Here is a 17906-nt window from a genome sequence, read left to right as displayed (position 1 = left end):
CAATCACTCACTCAGGCATTATCAAAAAGCTAACACAACTTGATATAAATCCCTATCTCATCAGATGGGTGGCAAACTGGCTCACCAACAGGACTCTCAAAATCAAAATAGGCACACCCACCTCCAATAGCAGACCTGTCACTACTGGCATTCCCCAGTGATCTGTCCTGGGATCCCTACTGTTTTGCATCTATTTCTCAGAGGTACAGGCAAAGATGAAAGGCCTGTGGCTGACCAAGTTTGCTGATGACTGTAAGTTGGGTGCTGTCATTGATTCCCCAAATTATGTTAACATACTGCAAGAGGGTCTCACAGCAACTAATGACTGGTGCCAAAGTCTTGGCCTCAAGCTAAATGCCAAAAAATGTATCACCATACCGTTTGGCAAAAACACAACCCCTACTGATTACCACATCAATGACAACCCCCTAAGCACACAACCTGTGGTGAGAAACCTGGGCACTCAAGTTGATAACCTCACATTTGACCATCATGTAGCAGCAGTGGTCAGAAAAGCCTTTTACTTGGTTCATCTCATAAGCAAAGTACATCCAGAAAAAAGGAGGTTATTACTTCTCTCTACACCTCCCTCATTAGACCAATAATTGAGTATAATGCCCCCGTTTGGGATGTACCTCTCCAAATATCTGCACCAACTGGAAAGGGCACTGAAATACCTCATAAAGAGAATTCATGGCCTCCAACACCTGTCCTATGTGGACAGGATCAAATCACTATCACTGTACTCGGTATCATACAGATTGCTCAGGGGTGATCTGTGTCTTGCCTACAAGGCACTCTCGGACCCTGTCCTGCTAGAGATGCTCCATATCTGTAAGTCTAATGCCTCACGCACAACTCGCTTAAAAGACCAGAACCTAATATGTGACATTAACATAACCTGCTGGAGGGACAGGTTTGTCTCCCAGAGGCTGCCCCATCTCTGGAATAGACTTCCCATAGATGTCAAACAGAGCACCTCACTGACCCTTTTCAAGTGCAACCTTGATGAGTGGATGGGAACCACAAATTTTCCCAAGGGTTCCACTTGTGTCTCTCACTGACAGATGCAATAGGTGCTGACTGAGGTTTCTTTTGGGAGATAAACTCTTGGATAGGCTTGTAAGGGCACCAGGACCATTATTCTAGTAACTGCCTATGATCCTATGAAGCAATTCTTGACCTCTGCCACTACTTGTTGCCTGCATGCAACACTGTTGCCATCCTGAGTACCCAGGTCTGTCATCGCAGTCTGTGAGTTTATGGGGTTTGTGCTGATGTGGGAAATACTGGGGACATGTCCTTGCCGTATGGCATAATGACACTGTTGTCTGCATTCATCTTGAGGCCAGGACCTTGACACCATTCCATACCCACTGTACGGCCCATTGCAGTGTGTTAACAGCAGTTTGTGGCTGAATGACAGACTGCACAATACATGCAGTTGACACAGCCTTAGCCTGTACCTACATATGTGGGTGGTGGCAGTTAGCATTCATGCTTATATACATATGGGGTATTGGGGGCAGCAGATAGTCAAAGGGCCTTCACATGTCTACATATTGCACACACATAGGTGACTCAGATTGTGGTTGCCACCTTATCAAATGTGGACTGTGGGACACGTCTTGTAGTCATGTGACAGCTGGCAAGATATACCACACCCACGGCAATTGCAACACACAGGACTTCCTGTGGTTTTCTACTAGGACACCTTATTTTTGTGACATTACCTTAGCTTATGGTATTTGTCAAAACATTAAGGTGCTTCTGATATGCAATAACTGCTCTATGCAATCAGTAGACAACTGTATGAATTGTTTGTTGTCCTACACTCTCGGGACCTCTTTATTGTTTCAGTTGTCAAGGGTCACACCTTGCTAAACATGGACTGCAACCTGCAGGGTGGTACAGATGATAGCCATACCTAGGACCTCTGTATATGCCTGCAGATTGCCCTGATGTTTGACACATATTTTCTTTCTGTCTGTCATAACTTTGTGTTTTTCTGGCAAACTGAAATCATGACAGACTAGCATTACAGATTAATGACGGATAATGTCATGTAACAACACATACACTTTGGAAAGTGCATTCAAATTCATGACCTGTTCTGGTACCTACTTTCCATGTGTGTCACATCAATATGTGATGGTTGTGCTCAGTGTTAGGTCTTTGCCCCAGTTTTCCATACGCCTTAACCAGATGTCTTTCTGTGAGGGGTTCAGAGGTATGCTGATGGCCGTAACACAGTTAGACAGCTGAAAGGGGACACACACACACACACACACACACACACACACACACACACACACACACACACACACACACTCACTCATGACCTGCCCTCACTGATAGTAGAACCTCTGCCTGCCTAGTTGTACCAATGATACTGCTATATGCATAAAACAAGCACCACAGAGCTACTACAGTGTTGCAGTGTCTGCCACTACTGTTCAAGTGGGTGACAATTGCTGGGGCTGCTAGGATTGTCAATGGGGAGTTCACTGGTCCTTAACATGGTAAACCCATCTGAAACACACATACACACTACTGCATGGGGACATGCATTGAAACACACATGCACATAGAGTTGACACCTTTCCGATTAAAGGACCTACCTATCTAGTTATGTACAATACAGACTGATATGACTATTGCATGTGCTACAGTGTCTTTGTGTTAGAAAATGTGTAACTGTGCTTATAAGGTGGATGACATCTGTAGGGGGCCATGGCTAGGTTAGCAATGGGTGAGTTAACAGGGTGGAACAGGGACACAAAATGGTATAACCATTGATACACACAGGCAAGACAACCACAGGGGATATGCATACAGAAACACATACATTCACACAGTTGAAAATTGTCAGATTAGAACCTCTACCTACTTGTATGGACTATAGTGCTACGTGCATTTGCCATGGACATTATATGCCAGGGCATAACTCACAACCTCTTACACCAATTAATCTTTGGAATGCCTTCATGGATAGTGGGATAAACTACTCATAATACTGACTGTTGTCATATATTGCCCTTACAAACCTGGACAAGTGATAACGTAACAGACTTTACATCAGCATGACATTTCAGACAGGTATGACATCTGAAGCTGACATGTCTGTAACTTTGGCAACTGTCACGTATTTGCCAATGGTTTCTCAGAAAACCCCATTGTTAGGACACATGGACCACATATATGTTGCAAACATCTGGATATTCTGCATACGTCTTTTCAGATGACTGGTATGGCCTATAGAGTTTAACATGGTGCATGTAAGGTGGAGGACATGAACATGCTCATTAAAGTAATGCCATGCGGTGGGGGTCAACACACCTTAAAATGGTATAATCAACACACACAACTGCCACAGGGGATATGCTTCACATACAAACACACATATACAGTAGTATAGTTGGCTGCATTGAGATTCAAACCCCTACCTACTTGTATGTACTGTAGTACTGCCTACTTATCGCATGCACCACGGAGCTTACACGCCTAGAAAGTGTCCAACAGTGGATCGAAGGTTGATGACATGAACAGGCACTGTAAAGTAATGCAATGGGGGGCACCAAGGTGGAACAGGCCTCAAAATGCTATAATACACACACACACACACACACACACACACACACACACACACACACACACACACACACACACAATTGCCGGTACTGAGATTTGAACTCCTACCTATCTAGCTATTTGTACTATAGTGCTACATAGTTCTCGCACACACCACAAGCTTATAAGGCAGATAAGTGTTCAAAGGTACTTCTAAGGTGGATGACATCAGCAGACCTTGTAAAGTAGGGCAATAGGAAGTGTACTCAGTGGGAAAGGCCTCCGATTACTTTAACCTACAAACACACACACACACACACACACACACACACACACACACAAAGGCAGGTGATGTCAGATTACAAACCCTACCTCACTACTATTACACAATGGAGCTCATCTTCATACTGGCACATGCCACTGGTTACAACTGGTGTGCAATTGTCTGCAGCAGGACATCACTCTATGCCTTTCTGGGTGTCTCTCTCTCTCTCTCTCTATGACTCTCTCTTTGTGTGTGTGTGTGTGTGTGTGTGTGTGTGTGTGTGTGTGTGTGTGTGTGTGTGTGTGTGTGTGTCTCTGTCACTGTCTGTCTCTCTCTCTCTCTCTCTCTGTCCCTGCCTGTGTATGATTTATATATTTGTATAATTGCCCATATATATGTATGTGTATCACACTCAACAGATGCAGATATATCACATATGGGCCACTTACAGATAGCTGCGAGTAATCCTGTGTGATGGTGGTGGGGAGAGACAATTAAGCTGTACATAGCTGTCTGTATGCAAAGACCTCCTCCCAGTGTTTGTGGATGGCTTTGTATATGCTGCTGCTCTAGTAGACTTCCACATACACTCCTGTATATACATGCATGCCCTCATGGCTTAAATGCAGCACAATCCACACCTACCCAATAATCGCTACTGCAATTCCTTATATACTCTTGTTGAGGGCAACAGTGCTACAGGCCATAATGTCTCCCTCTTTACCAGCATGAGTGATCCAGTAATGCCTGCTCACTCTCACCATCCATGCTTTGGATCCTTCAGTTCCTGTGCTGGTAAATGAACCCAAGTTGTTTGAGGTCATAGTTATGACTGTCCTTCTCTGCCACAGGATCAAATTGACCCCATGCTTTTTCATGGGTTTCTGTTACTTGGCATTCACCTATCTGCTTTTGAAGACTGTTTTATGGTCTGACCAGAGAAAAATCATCCTTCCATCTAATGTCAAAATGTACCATCATTTATATTGTAGTTAGACTTTCTTCTCTTCCCTAGATCACCATGCTTTCAATATTGCCCGTTCATCTATACCTTTAGATTCATAGTATATTTTCTTTCCTTTCTTTTTTCAATAGTAAAAATAATTTAATAACTTCTGTTAACAGCTGTATTGTTATATACCATTTAATCACTTACTAAGTGTGTTCAGACCCCCTCAACCAAATAAGTGTCCTTTACCAAGTGTGAACTCCTGAATCGGGCAGTTGTCCAGTAAAATTTCAATCAGTAACCCTTAACGTGCCAATAGTGCATCTGTATCCTTTGATTTGGCACTTGTGTGATAATTTTGTACAGCAACATTTTCAGTTAATCATCATTCATTTACAATGTTCAGTACGACTGAGACAAAGGCACTTGTAACTACAAATCTCTTGTCTTATGTACAAACCCAAAATGATTCCCCTTATTTGAAATATTATCCCAGCTGCTATGCTCAAATACATAACTTATTATTTTTACACTGATGTCCAGCTCTCAAAATAATGTGCAAGGCTCTCCTCTTCCTTTAAGTATGCCAGTCCAGCATCCAATGTACATATCATTTACAAACCTTCCCCTGCCCATGGTTGAGCCTAATGACGCACTTTTACCAGCAACACCACGCAAGCACCAGCCTATCCCTTAGCCATAAGTCAAGATTAAAATGTTTTATGCCTCTGTCATGACAGAGAGACTCTCAGGATTAGAAAACAGTATATCTATAGATTCCTAGCCACTGTATCCATCATTATCTTATTCCCTCTCAGATATTTTGTGGTAGTATTTTTTTAAGATAAGGTAGCCAGATCCTAACATACTACTCTGAGTCGCTTATGACTAGGGATTACTATCAGTCAGCCATATTTAATTTACCAATTCTAAAGGTGAATCACTTGGCAATGATGCCCAGAATCCTGATTATAGTACTCCTTACTACTGGAAATGTTTCCTCTAGCTAAGCTTCCCAACTCCTCTGTCATAAGAATCCCGTCACCACAGCAATGGCCATTAGGGACAGCCCACCAATGCTACAGCAGTATGCTGCAATCTGTACAGAAAAGTAATCCTTAATTTCATAGTATGAGGATTGACTAGCTTTTGGTTTTCTGCTGTTTATTACACAAGTAATAAGTAACTTACATGTATTTTTATTAATAAAAAATCGCATAATACTTGAGTGAATATGTTATGCATTAATTATTTCTGTACTGAAATCTGAAACATCAGGAAACTGATTAATTTCTTGGCAGCGTGATACAGCAACTCCTTTATTATGAGGTAGACTCAGTGAGGTCCAGCAATATTAAAATAGTAAATGTACTGAAAAATATAACACATAATATATAGTTATGTCTTTTAAGACCAACACATTTTACCATTCACAAAAAAATAAATATATAACATATTCAGAATTCTTAAAACTCCTTACTGTGGCTGAAGTCAGAATGCTAGGGTACGTACATACCTTTCTACTTCATTCTTCACTTCCTGTATAGAAGAAAATAGCACAGGCATATCAATATACATTAATCTCACTGCATAGCAGCTTAAAAGCTGTAATAATGTACCTGACCATCATATAATGATAATTATGCATACATCACCTCTGCTGATATATTGTTTTCCTATAATCACTCTTACAATGCATCTCAGTTTCAGTCTTAATAGGTAAGTGAACTCATCTATAAAAATATTTTTGGACATGATCTAGTTACAGAGTACAGTAGAATGCTAAAATTAGGGTTGCCACCTTTTAACAAGGCCAAAGTGGGACATGGGGTGTGGCCAGTAGGGCATGGGGATGTGGCCAATATGACACTGGCCACACCCCCACCATGGCATCACCAGAGGTGTTGAAGGAGATGCAGTATTAGACTTATGGGTACAACATTGTGAAGTCATTACAGCATACTGAAAACTCACAAACCATTTTAATGCAGTGAAGCATTACTGCAAAAAACACATTACTCAGTTGTAGCAGTAAGTAAACTTTAAAGGAAAAATACACTACTCATTAAACAGACACTTGCTTATTTAAAAAATAGTTAAAAAATTCATAAACCAGCCATGACTATAATGAAAGGAAACAAAAAAATCTACATACTACACACAAGCTAAATGTGTATAATTAAGACTGTTTTATTCCAAATTAAAGGTAAAGCAAAGAAAAACAAAACTTACTGCACACTTGTACACTAACTAAATCACTTTTTTTTTTAAGTGTATTTTGCATTTGATTTTATGGCCTGAAGAAGGGCCCGATTTGATACAATATTTGAATAAAAAGTCACTACATTTCATCTGGTAATTTATAGACATCATTAGTTCAGCTTTTAACAATTCCACACTACATCGGTTTCGCACATCTGTCCATTTACTTTTCACCAAAGAAAAAACTCTTTCTGCAAATGCATTTGATGTTGGTATAGATAATACCTTAGCAATTACTGGATATAGTGCAGTCAGCTCAGGCCCTTCTCTGAAAAGCTTCAGCCACTTTTCTCCTGGGGTCAAGCTTGTGGTACATAACTGTTGGAGAAAGGCCCAATTGCTAAGTAGTCCCTAAAAAGATGGTCTTCATCTACATCCTGCAGACTCTGGGCAGTGGTCACACTGAGTATGTCACTGAAAGGGCTCAGTTAAAGATAATTTAGACAGTGTAAACAAGTAGTTGTTTTCAGTATAATCAAACCACTGTTCTAAGTACTTTACTGCTGTCTCCAAGAACACAGTGAAGTCTCTTTTCAGTTTGTTAGCAGAAGTGCTGTCTAATGTGCTCATAAGTGCCCTATGTTTCCCTCCAAAGAAAGCACCTTCAGCTCTTGCCTGTTGACAGAGACCATTATAGGAAATGTTTCCATGTCAGTAAGTGCTGATTTTGCTAATGTACTTATATGTTCATTGAAATCCACAAGAACAGTACTGAGAAAGTGCAAATAGTACTGGGGCAGTGTAGGCAATGCATTCTCACCATGCTCATTAGCTGAAAAGTACTGCCATATCTGCCAGGGGTCTCCTCTTCTCCCTGGGAGAGGAAATAGGACTGGAGCACTGGGAGATTTTTCACTACTCTTTCAATGGCTGGAAGTAGTGACAGCCACCTTGTTGGCACATGTCTTAACAGACTCTCAAATTCCATGCCACAAAACTCAAAGAAGTCTTTCAAGTCTCTGGTCCTTGTGGCAGAACCTGAGAAGTGGCTGAAAAGTTTCATTACAAATACTTCCTCATCATATGCTAGTTGTGCTGCAGCTTTTTTGGCTGCATTGTGAATGATGTGGGCACTTTTCTTTTCATCTGGTATACACACCAGATTTCTCCCCATAGTTCACACTGGTATTATCAGCCCCATATGCTGAAATGCTGTTCCAGGGCAAGGAGTGCTTTTCCATAATGTTTGAAATCTGCTGTGATACAGCCCATGTAGATTCATCAGGGTCTTCATAGAAGTCCAAAAGGCCATTCACCACCCCTTCTTCTTTAGAAAAATACCTCACAACAAGTAGAAATTATTTTATGTTCCCCTTGTTGGAAGCATCTGATGAAATTGCAAATGAAGTGCCTGGTTTTTGAAGGTCATGCAGGAGACATTCCAATGAGTGTGGTCCCAAAACATTTTTGACAAGGGCTTCAGCCTTGGTTCTTCCACAAGATAGTTTCTTTGCAATGTCTGAGTCACTATACAACTGGTTGGCCAACTTTACTGCACAGTCTAAACTCTTATAGGAAATATCATGCGTAACAGCATGGAACACCTCCAAGGCTTCTGCTGCAATGATCCTAAGTTCTGGTACCTCGATGTTTGTGTTCCTTGCCCGCTTTGTCATCAGATGACTGGATTTTGTTTGAAGAACAGCAGTCTTATGCTGTTCAGTTGGCTCATGTCATGTGACATTGTTTCTTCCACTGTGGATCACTAGAAATTCTCTTTTACAGTACCTGCAGAATGCTTTCACATCTCTGCATTTCTCGATCTAGTCGAATTCTGTTTTCTAAACATCCTGCCACTTGCACATTCTCTTGTTGGTGGTTGACTGTGATGAAGCTGCTGCTCATTTTATTCTTGAAGCTGTACTTACCTGATATGCAACGTATTTAGCAAAACAGTGTTAGTAGGGTTCAGTAACATATTGGTGCACGAATCTACTGGCTACAAACACTGGCGCACGAAAGAACTGGCTAGAAACATTGGTAAGTGAAATCATTGGTTTGAAAAAAAATGGCACCTGATAACAATCATAAAAACACTGGCACATGAAACATGAAGCAGTTTAACGTTGTTCTTTGATATAGAGTCACTGAAGACCTGATAAAGAACTAGCCGTGGCCCTAGATGATTGCCACTGTTAAATCACGTCTCTACAACCCCATGTGCAAAAATGGGAAAAAGGGGTTTTACATGGATGGATACAGACACTGGCATGCAAAAGAACTTGCTAGAAAAATATTGGCATGTGAAAGACCTGAGGAATGGAGCAGAAGAGAATTAATATTACAGACAATTTAAAAAAGGTAAAATAGTAAATGACATAATGTAGAGGGCATTTTGGCCATTGAAAACTTGACGTTAACACAGCTTGTAGAAAACAAAATGTATTATTTTTACCACCGAACATGCCCCCCAAGCTTCAAGAAAATAAAGTTAAACACATTTTCACTGTACCAAAAAGACACTCAAAAATGAATGAGAATGCACAGCAGACACCATAGACCTGATTTACCTTTGGACCACAGCAGTTAAGAAAAAAGAAATAAACGTACAGCATTAATTAACACAGCACAATGATCTATTAACAAACATGCCCAACAGCAGCACTGGCTGTAATCGGATTATAATGAAAGCAGTACATTGTAAATTTATTGAAGACATCACTAAAAACAAAATACACACTTTGTTACTTATAAAAGCGAACTATCCTGAAACAATGACATGTTTTAGCACAATCCCAAATGCACTACATTAACTTCTGAACATGCATCCACAAAAAAAAAATAAAAGTACGTAAACATTTTACCTTTTAAAAATACTTTCTGTAAGAGCAGCTAAAATAAATTACAATGCACAGCAGACCCCATGGACCCCTTTTACCTCAAAACATAGCAATTAAGAGAAATAAAAATAAACATTTAACAGTAATTTACCCAGCACAATGATGCAATAAACAGGCCCAAGTAAAAGCAGCACACCCATATTCACATTACGAGCAAAGCAGGACATTTTAACCTTATTAAAGACAGCGTAAAAAATAAAATGGACACATTTACAACTATAAATGAAAACATTCTTGAAACAGCTACGGCAAGTTGGCAACATGTACCTACTAGAATAATAAATGCACTACGTTATCTATGAACATTCCCTCTAAAGGTAGACTTATACTACATGCACATTGACTTGCAAGAACAGGAAAAATTACCCAAACAGTATATCTTAACTTCTTGAAAACAGCATTAAATTGCAAACATTTCCACACAAAAAGGTGCAAACTATCCTCGAACATTTTCTATCTGTAAACATACCCTAAAAAAGCCACGACAATAGAAATATATCACACTACATTTATCTTTAAGACTGCCCCCCACCAGAAATAAACAAAACTTCTATGCATGTTTCAGCCTTAAAGAACTAATACTTCCAAATCATATCCAGACAACTACAACAATTGTAATTACATACACTCAGATACACTCATACACTCACATACACACACACACACACACACACACACACACACACACACACACACACACACACACACACACACACACACACAGTTTTTATACCTTTAAAAACTACTACTTGGAAATCTCAAAATAACCACTGCACAGATTTAAATACTGAGTACTGCACCCTCCACCATTTACCTCTAAACATTAAAAACTTACATGTAAATAAAGCACAATATTTCTATTTTAAACTACTACTTGGAAATCTCAAAAAAAAAAACTGCGGTGGTGGTGCTGCGGTAGCGTTGTCACCTCACAGCAAGATGTTGTCCCATTCAATTCTTGAGAAAGAGCGTCTTCTGTGTGGAGACATGTGTGAATGGGTGTACCTTCATTGAAGGTTGTGCGTCAGGGCCGGCAACTCGGCACATAAAAATTTACTGCCAATCATTGGCGGACCGGAGTTCCGCTGTGGCGACCCCCAACCGGGAAAAGCCGAAAGACACAACAACAACTTGGAAATCTCAAAATAACTACTGCACAGATTTAAATACTGTGTGCTGCACCCACATTTACCTCTAAACATTAAAAACTTAAAAAGCACAATATTCCTATTTTAAACTACTACTTGGAAATCTCAGAATTACCACTACACAGATTTAAATACTGCGTACGGCACCCCCGTTTACCTCTAAACATAAAAACTTAAAAAGCACAATATTCTTATTTTAAGCTACTACTTGGCAATCTCAAAATAACCACTGCAAAGATTTAAATACTGCATACTGCCACCCCCATTTACCTCTATACATTAAAAACTTTAAATAGAGCACAATATTCTCATTTTAAATAACTAGAGCCACAAAATAATATTGACTGTTGTACTTACCACTATCACAGTCTTCGCTGGGCTAGCTGGCTTCCTTCCTGTTGGAATGGCTGGCTGTATGACTGGCTCCCTACCTGCTGGAGTGGCTGGCTGGCTAGCAGGGTCCCTGCTTGCTTCAGTGGCAGGCTGGCTGGCTAGCAGGCTCCCTGCCTACTTCAGTGGCTGGCTGGCTAGCAGGCTCCCTGCCTGCTTCAGTAGTTGGGTGACTGGCTAGCAGGCTCTCTGCCTGCTTCAGTGGCCGGCTGACTTGGCTAGCAGGCTTTCTGCCTGCTTCAGTGGCTGGCTGACTGGCTGGCTGGATAGCAGGCTCTCTGCCTGCTTCAGTGGCTGGCTGACTGACTGGCTGGCTAGCAGGCTCTCTGCCTGCTTCAGTGGCTGGCTGACTGACTGGCTGGCTAGCAGGCTGTCTGCCTGTTTCAGTGGCTGGCTGGCTGGTTAGCAGGCTTCCTACCTGCTTCAGTGGCTGGCTTCCTGGTTTTCTCGATGGCTGGCTGGCAAATCTCAGTCCTTCCTAATTCCTATATTAGGTTAGGTTAGTGTATTTCAGGTTAACTGCCCTGCCCTTGTGAATGTTTTTCAGTAAGCACCCTACGGGGAGAATCAAACCCTGTACCTTGTGTATGCAAGGTAAACACCTTAACCATTATGCCATCCTCCCACCGCAGCTATAGAAGCACTAATAGAAACCCACTCCATACCTGCAACCGTTGTAGGCCTCTTCCTAGTAGAATCCCTGCCCCCTTCAATCCTTGCAGCCAATTGCTGCACGATTTACACCACCTTGACCTAACAGGGAATACTTCTGCCTGCAGGTCTGGGTTGGTGACGTAACCACATTGCCATGGAAAAAAACAGAAGTAGTTTCAGCTTTTCCATGGCAATTTCGCATGGATCAAAAAACAGGACTTTTAAAGTCCCACTGCTTCACAGTGCAGGCAACCGGATGACATGGCTCAACCGGGGTTGCCACCTTTTCAAATACCCAAAGTGGGCCATTTTTGGTACAAACATCAGATTTTGCAGGCCAAAACATACCCACGACCAGTACGAAGGACAGAAATTCACTTTTTTGCCTAAATAAAAACTTATTTTTGTAGCATTTTAGCTGCTTATTCTGTTTATTTTAACATTCAGGTGTTTCAGATACAGAATAACTGTTTTATGCAACTATTACATAAAATATAGGAAATAATTTTGCCCTAAAATCTCAGGATATTTGCCATTTTTACAATTTTTTTTGCAGGGCACAACTGCCCAAAGACGGACTGTCCCTCGCAGAGTGGGACAGGTGGTAACCCTCGCTCACCCCGTGAGTGTCCCACGGACAACATGATGGGTGGTAACCATAGCTAAAATGCAAGCTTTGCAGTACAGTGTGTACATAATACAGACCATAGTGAATACAAGGAATGTCAAAGCAGACTGGCTCAGAAGGTATTTAGTAGGCTTCTGATTTATATGTTAGAGCTCCCCCTGTATGTCATCATTGTGATTGCAGGCACTGTATGGTGGGGGGGGTGCTACATGATGCAGTAATTCTGCTGTTATACAAGTGGAGTTTCTGTGGCTGGCTATTGGCTATACTACGATAATTTATAAACCAAATATAAAAAAATATGCATTTAACAAGAAATAAATAATGTAACAAAGTGGACAGCCAGGATTCCACCTACTTGATGTTTTGCTGTATTAAATTAAACTTAAATAAACTGTAGAATCAGCATCCACAAATAGCTGAAAGTGAAGTTGATGACTGCAACTGCCCATGGGGAAACATGGCAAAACTGCATTCAGCTCCTGCATATGAGACACGAGTGTCATTCGGTATCTGTCCATATATATTGCTGATATTGTACATTATGCCTTGCTGCATCAGCTTAATTCACAGCTAAGTAGGTCACTTACCAGGTCACTTCACATGTGGAAAAGAAATCTGAAAACGAAAAAAATCAAACCACATATAATATAGCAAATAATATGTCCTCATGTCCATGCAACTCAGGCATTGTCAACCATGGAACTCAAGTTAATAAACACAAGTGAATAGTGTATACATCACAAACTCTGTGGTTTTATAACCAGCATCTGGACTGATCAAGAACCCCATGATAAATCTTCACCATCCCACCTTTTGACAGGGTGCCATGTGGCCATATAACTTGACTCTTATTTTTCAGCTATGCATTAACCATGGGTTACAGCATGGAGGTGCTGCTTTTATATGGTATGATGGTAGCTGAAAACAGAATACCTGTTCTTGGCAGTTACACGCATGTGTACAGCCTTCCATAGCACAAGACATCAGTGACATATTTTATGCTGGAGACCACATTCTCTGTATGTACATAACAGTGTGTGTGTGTGTGTGTGTGTGTGTGTGTGTGTGTGTGTGTGTGTGTGTGTGTGTGTGTGTGTGTGTGTGTGTGTGTGTGTCTGTGTATGTGCATGCCTAGATGTAAGAAAGTAATGAATCCATATATAACTCTCATTTGTATAGTATTGCTATGCATCTTATGCATGCATGTAATCATTGCATTTATCTGTATCACGTGCACATCATAAATCCCTGATCCAGTCAGCAAGCCTATCCAGACCCTGTTAAAGCCAAAAATAAATAAATAAAACAAATGAAACTAAGCAAACTACATACACTAAAGTGAAACAATAACCTCCAAAAACCTACCACCACCTAAAGAGAAGCCATAGAAACCAAGGGCTGGATTCCAAAATGTTTAACACCTAATGCTGCTACAACACTTTTATGGCAACCAATTCTGAAAAAGTTCTCCCTGATTCCTCAAACTCTGTAGGCTAATGAAGAATTGGAAAGGCCTACCTCTGATTCCAAGAGACACTAAATCAACCAATAGATAAAATACTAAAATGTAAGAATAGATCATGCAATGTATATAAGCAGAAGAAGAACAAAGACTAATAAACATTACAGCCTATTTTCTTTATAATGAAATAAAACATTGACTATGAGATGCGTATCTCAGTCTGAGCCACTCTGCTGTTTTCAAGTGTGTACCCGTTATAAAGACAAAAGTATTTCCTTTCTGCTGCATTTCACCATTTAGTACAACACAGTTCCTAAAATAATGATATAAACTGCACATTATATATTTTTCTGGAAGAAGATGCAATTGTTTTTACTCTCTGTTTAGATAGAAAACAGTTTATTCAAGGTGTGTAGTAATATTACAGCAAATCCATGCAGGGCTGTACCATTATCAGCAGTTACCTCACTTCACAGCATTGTATAATGTACATGTGCAGTACTGACAGATATAAAATGCTAGTATATACAACACTGAAGGCAGACATTTTACTACATGGAACAAGTATGGCACTGTGTGCAACTGGTGGCACATCATGTACAGCTGGATTACACAGGACAAGTCACATTCCCTACAATAAAGATATAATAAGCCTGCAAGGACACTTTGCTAACATAGAACTGTGATGCTGAGTCAGCAACACTGACATACATGGTCGTAGGCAGTATGCTGCCATATATGCAGCCCCCACTTACAAACATCTGTCAGAGTCTGGTTTACAAAGCTATATAAGTCACAAGAATTCAAGTAGTCAGCTTTAATAAGATGATAATCAAAATCTCTTCTGAACATTATTTTATTTATTTTTTGCTTTGCAAGGGTGATCAACCTCTACCCATCATGCAGTACTTCTGCACTTCCAAGCCATCCGGGAATAGAGTACATCCCTTTCCAAAGGTTATATGATCTTGTAGTTAGAATATATTGTGAGCTTCCAAGCATTAATCTAAGGAAGTCAAGGAAATGAATGGTGCAGGCTCCTCATTTGGCTTTCCAAGTGCCCAAATAGAAATGTTGACAGCATCATTCATGCAGCTCCAGTGCAGTATAATATATACATGCATTTACATTTAGAAATCCATGTGGAAATAGCAGCAACCATTGGCATGAGCAGTGTGTGACAGTGACAAAATACATGTGATAAAGATATGCCAAAATAGGCATATTGATATTGTTCATGGTGGCATTCATAAATTTTCATTTCCTATACCTACTGAAAGGATGTGCGTCTCTACTACGACTTCATCATCTGTAACAGAAAGGTGTGCTGCGTAATCTATCTATCCTGGCTGGCTGGCATAAGAATTGAACAGCAAGAAGGACATGCATACCAAAGGGGTGGTGCTGCTTCCTGCCTTTCAGTCTCCATCATGTGTTGCAGCTGGATAAAGTCTACCATCCTGTAATTCCAGATTCCTTTTTTATGGTACATTCCTGTAATAGTATATAAATGGTAAATGACACAGTGTCACCACCACTGTTAGTCAATAATGCTTGCCTCAATTACTGTTACTGCTTCTGCATTAATTAAGGTTTGGTAAGGATATGTTTACATTCCTAGTTAGTCGCTTAATCTTCTGTTTGAGAACATCTTCCATCAAAACATGTAGTGTTTCTCATTTCAAACATATGCTTAACATCTAGGAATTCACAGTTTATTTTGTTTTTAAAATGTATTAATTTGTATTAATTTTCTTTATGTGAAAGTCACTGTGGTAGCTAATTTATGTCCAGACATAAATGTATTAAATGTTTTTCATCAAGAGCTAGTCATAAGAGCAGGGTCTATATTATGTAATCGAAAAGTGAATTCACCAAACTGCATCTACATCAGAAATGCAGTTCAGCGAATCTACTCTTGTGAGGGGCTGTGCCCCCCACACACACCCCGCTAATTATATATATCAACTCCGAGATCGCACTACAGTGAGGAAAGGGAAAATTTTCCGATCTTCACTGTACTTTAATCTTACCAACAGTTCGCTGAACTGCATTTCCGATGCAGATACAGTTCGTCGAACTCACGTTTTGATAACATAATATAGACCCATAAGAGCAATAAGAGCTTTCTTATAAGTGCTTCCCAAGAGGCAATTAGGGTCTGGTGGAGTCTGGGTTTCATTGAGTTGGGCCCTTGTGATGTATAGCCACATAAAGTCCTGTACAGAGTCAACTATCTGAAGACAATATGGAGATGGGAGCTTCATCTGAAGTTACTTGTGACCTAAAACTATGTTTGCTGTATTGCAGTCTTTAGTTGATAGGCAGCTTGCGCAAAAAAAAACTGCTTTCATGGAGACTGGCTCCAGATGAAAATGTTGTCACTGATGTTGGTGGACATCTCCGAGAAACTAAAATGCTTTGAGTGTTTTTTATTAATCAAACAACAGAGTTGTTAACAGTCTCAATAATCAGGAGAACTGGGCTGGCAGAACCATCTTTGTGTTTTTCACTGCTGAAAAAGAAAGCAGAACAATCAAGTATATTGTAATTCGTCCCTCAGTGGCTCACTGACTTACTAGGCTACCCCGAGTTCTTCAATTGCATAATAAAAGACGTTTATTATATGTTCTAAAGACGTGAAAAGATGACTCAGAGCAATGCTTGCCAGATTCCTGAACTACCAGATGAAGGAATGGACCACAGACAATTTGAGCTTTGACAATTTGCTCATTAGAACATATAGCAACTATTTTGAGAGTCTTGCTTGCCATTAAAATGCATAATGGCCTATACTACAATGTTTAAATGGGCAAGAAGTAAAATGCAATTCATGTTATTCAGCCAAAAATGTGCTTTTAATGGAAGAGTGCTAAAGTAATTAGACCCAAAGAAATGGCATGAAAAGTAGTGTACCTTTGAATTATAGACAAGCAGTGAATATAAGCTTTTAAAAATGTACAAATGAGAATAATTTTCTCCAACATGGCAGATGGCTTGCTACTAAAACAGCACAAGCTGAGGGGCAGGGAAGTCTACAGCTTCAGGTTTAACTCAACTATACATAAGAGAGCTGATACTGAGATTTGTTATCCATATCTTATGGTATTTTTACTGAAATCTTGGAAGGTCAGAGGATGCCTGAGGAGTGGAGAAAAAGTGTTTTGGTACCTATTTTTAAGAATAAGGGTGATGTGCAGAGTTGTAGTAACTACAGAGGGATAAAACTGATCAGTCACAGCCTGAAGTTATGGGAAAGAGTAGTGGAAGCTAGGTTAAGAAGGGAGGTGATGATTAGTGATCAGCAGTATGGTTTCATGCCAAGAAAGAGCACTACAGATGCAATGTTTGCTCTGAGACTGTTGATGGAGAAATATAGGGAAGGTCAGAAGGAGTTGCATTGTGTCTTTGTGGACTTGGATAAAGCATATGATAGGGTGCTAGAGAGGAGTTGTGGTATTGTATGAGGACATCAGGAGTGGTAGAGAAGTATGTAAGAGTGGTACAGGATATGTATGAGGGTAGTGTGACAGTGGTGAAGTCTGCAGTGGGAGTGACAGATCCATTTAAGGTGGAGGTGGGATTACATCAAGGATCAGCTCTGAGCCCTTTCTTATTTGCAACGGTGATGGACAGGTTGACAGACGAGATCAAACAGGAGGCCCCATGGACTATGATGTTTGTAGATGACATTGTGATCTGTAGTGAGAGTAGGGACCAGGTTGAGGAGACCCT

At 40.3% G+C, this 17906-nt stretch overlaps 1 protein-coding gene across 1 annotated transcript in view; it reads right to left on the bottom strand.

Moving 5' to 3' along the window:
- LOC122814337 (zinc-binding protein A33-like) overlaps nt 1-17906 on the bottom strand; it is a 333543-nt gene that overhangs the window by 226822 nt on the left and 88815 nt on the right. Inside the window, exon 4 of the mRNA XM_044086923.1 lies at nt 6301-6323. Within this exon, the coding sequence (XP_043942858.1) occupies nt 6301-6323 (23 nt within the window). The remainder of the gene's footprint in view (nt 1-6300; nt 6324-17906) is intronic.

The sequence above is a fragment of the Protopterus annectens genome, chromosome 10.part0 (assembly GCF_019279795.1).
Source record: "Protopterus annectens isolate FY-2018-M chromosome 10.part0, PAN1.0, whole genome shotgun sequence".
NCBI classification, from domain to species: domain Eukaryota; kingdom Metazoa; phylum Chordata; order Ceratodontiformes; family Protopteridae; genus Protopterus; species Protopterus annectens.
Note: the sequence above shows the minus strand (reverse complement) of the source record. Positions and strands in the feature narration are given on the sequence as shown.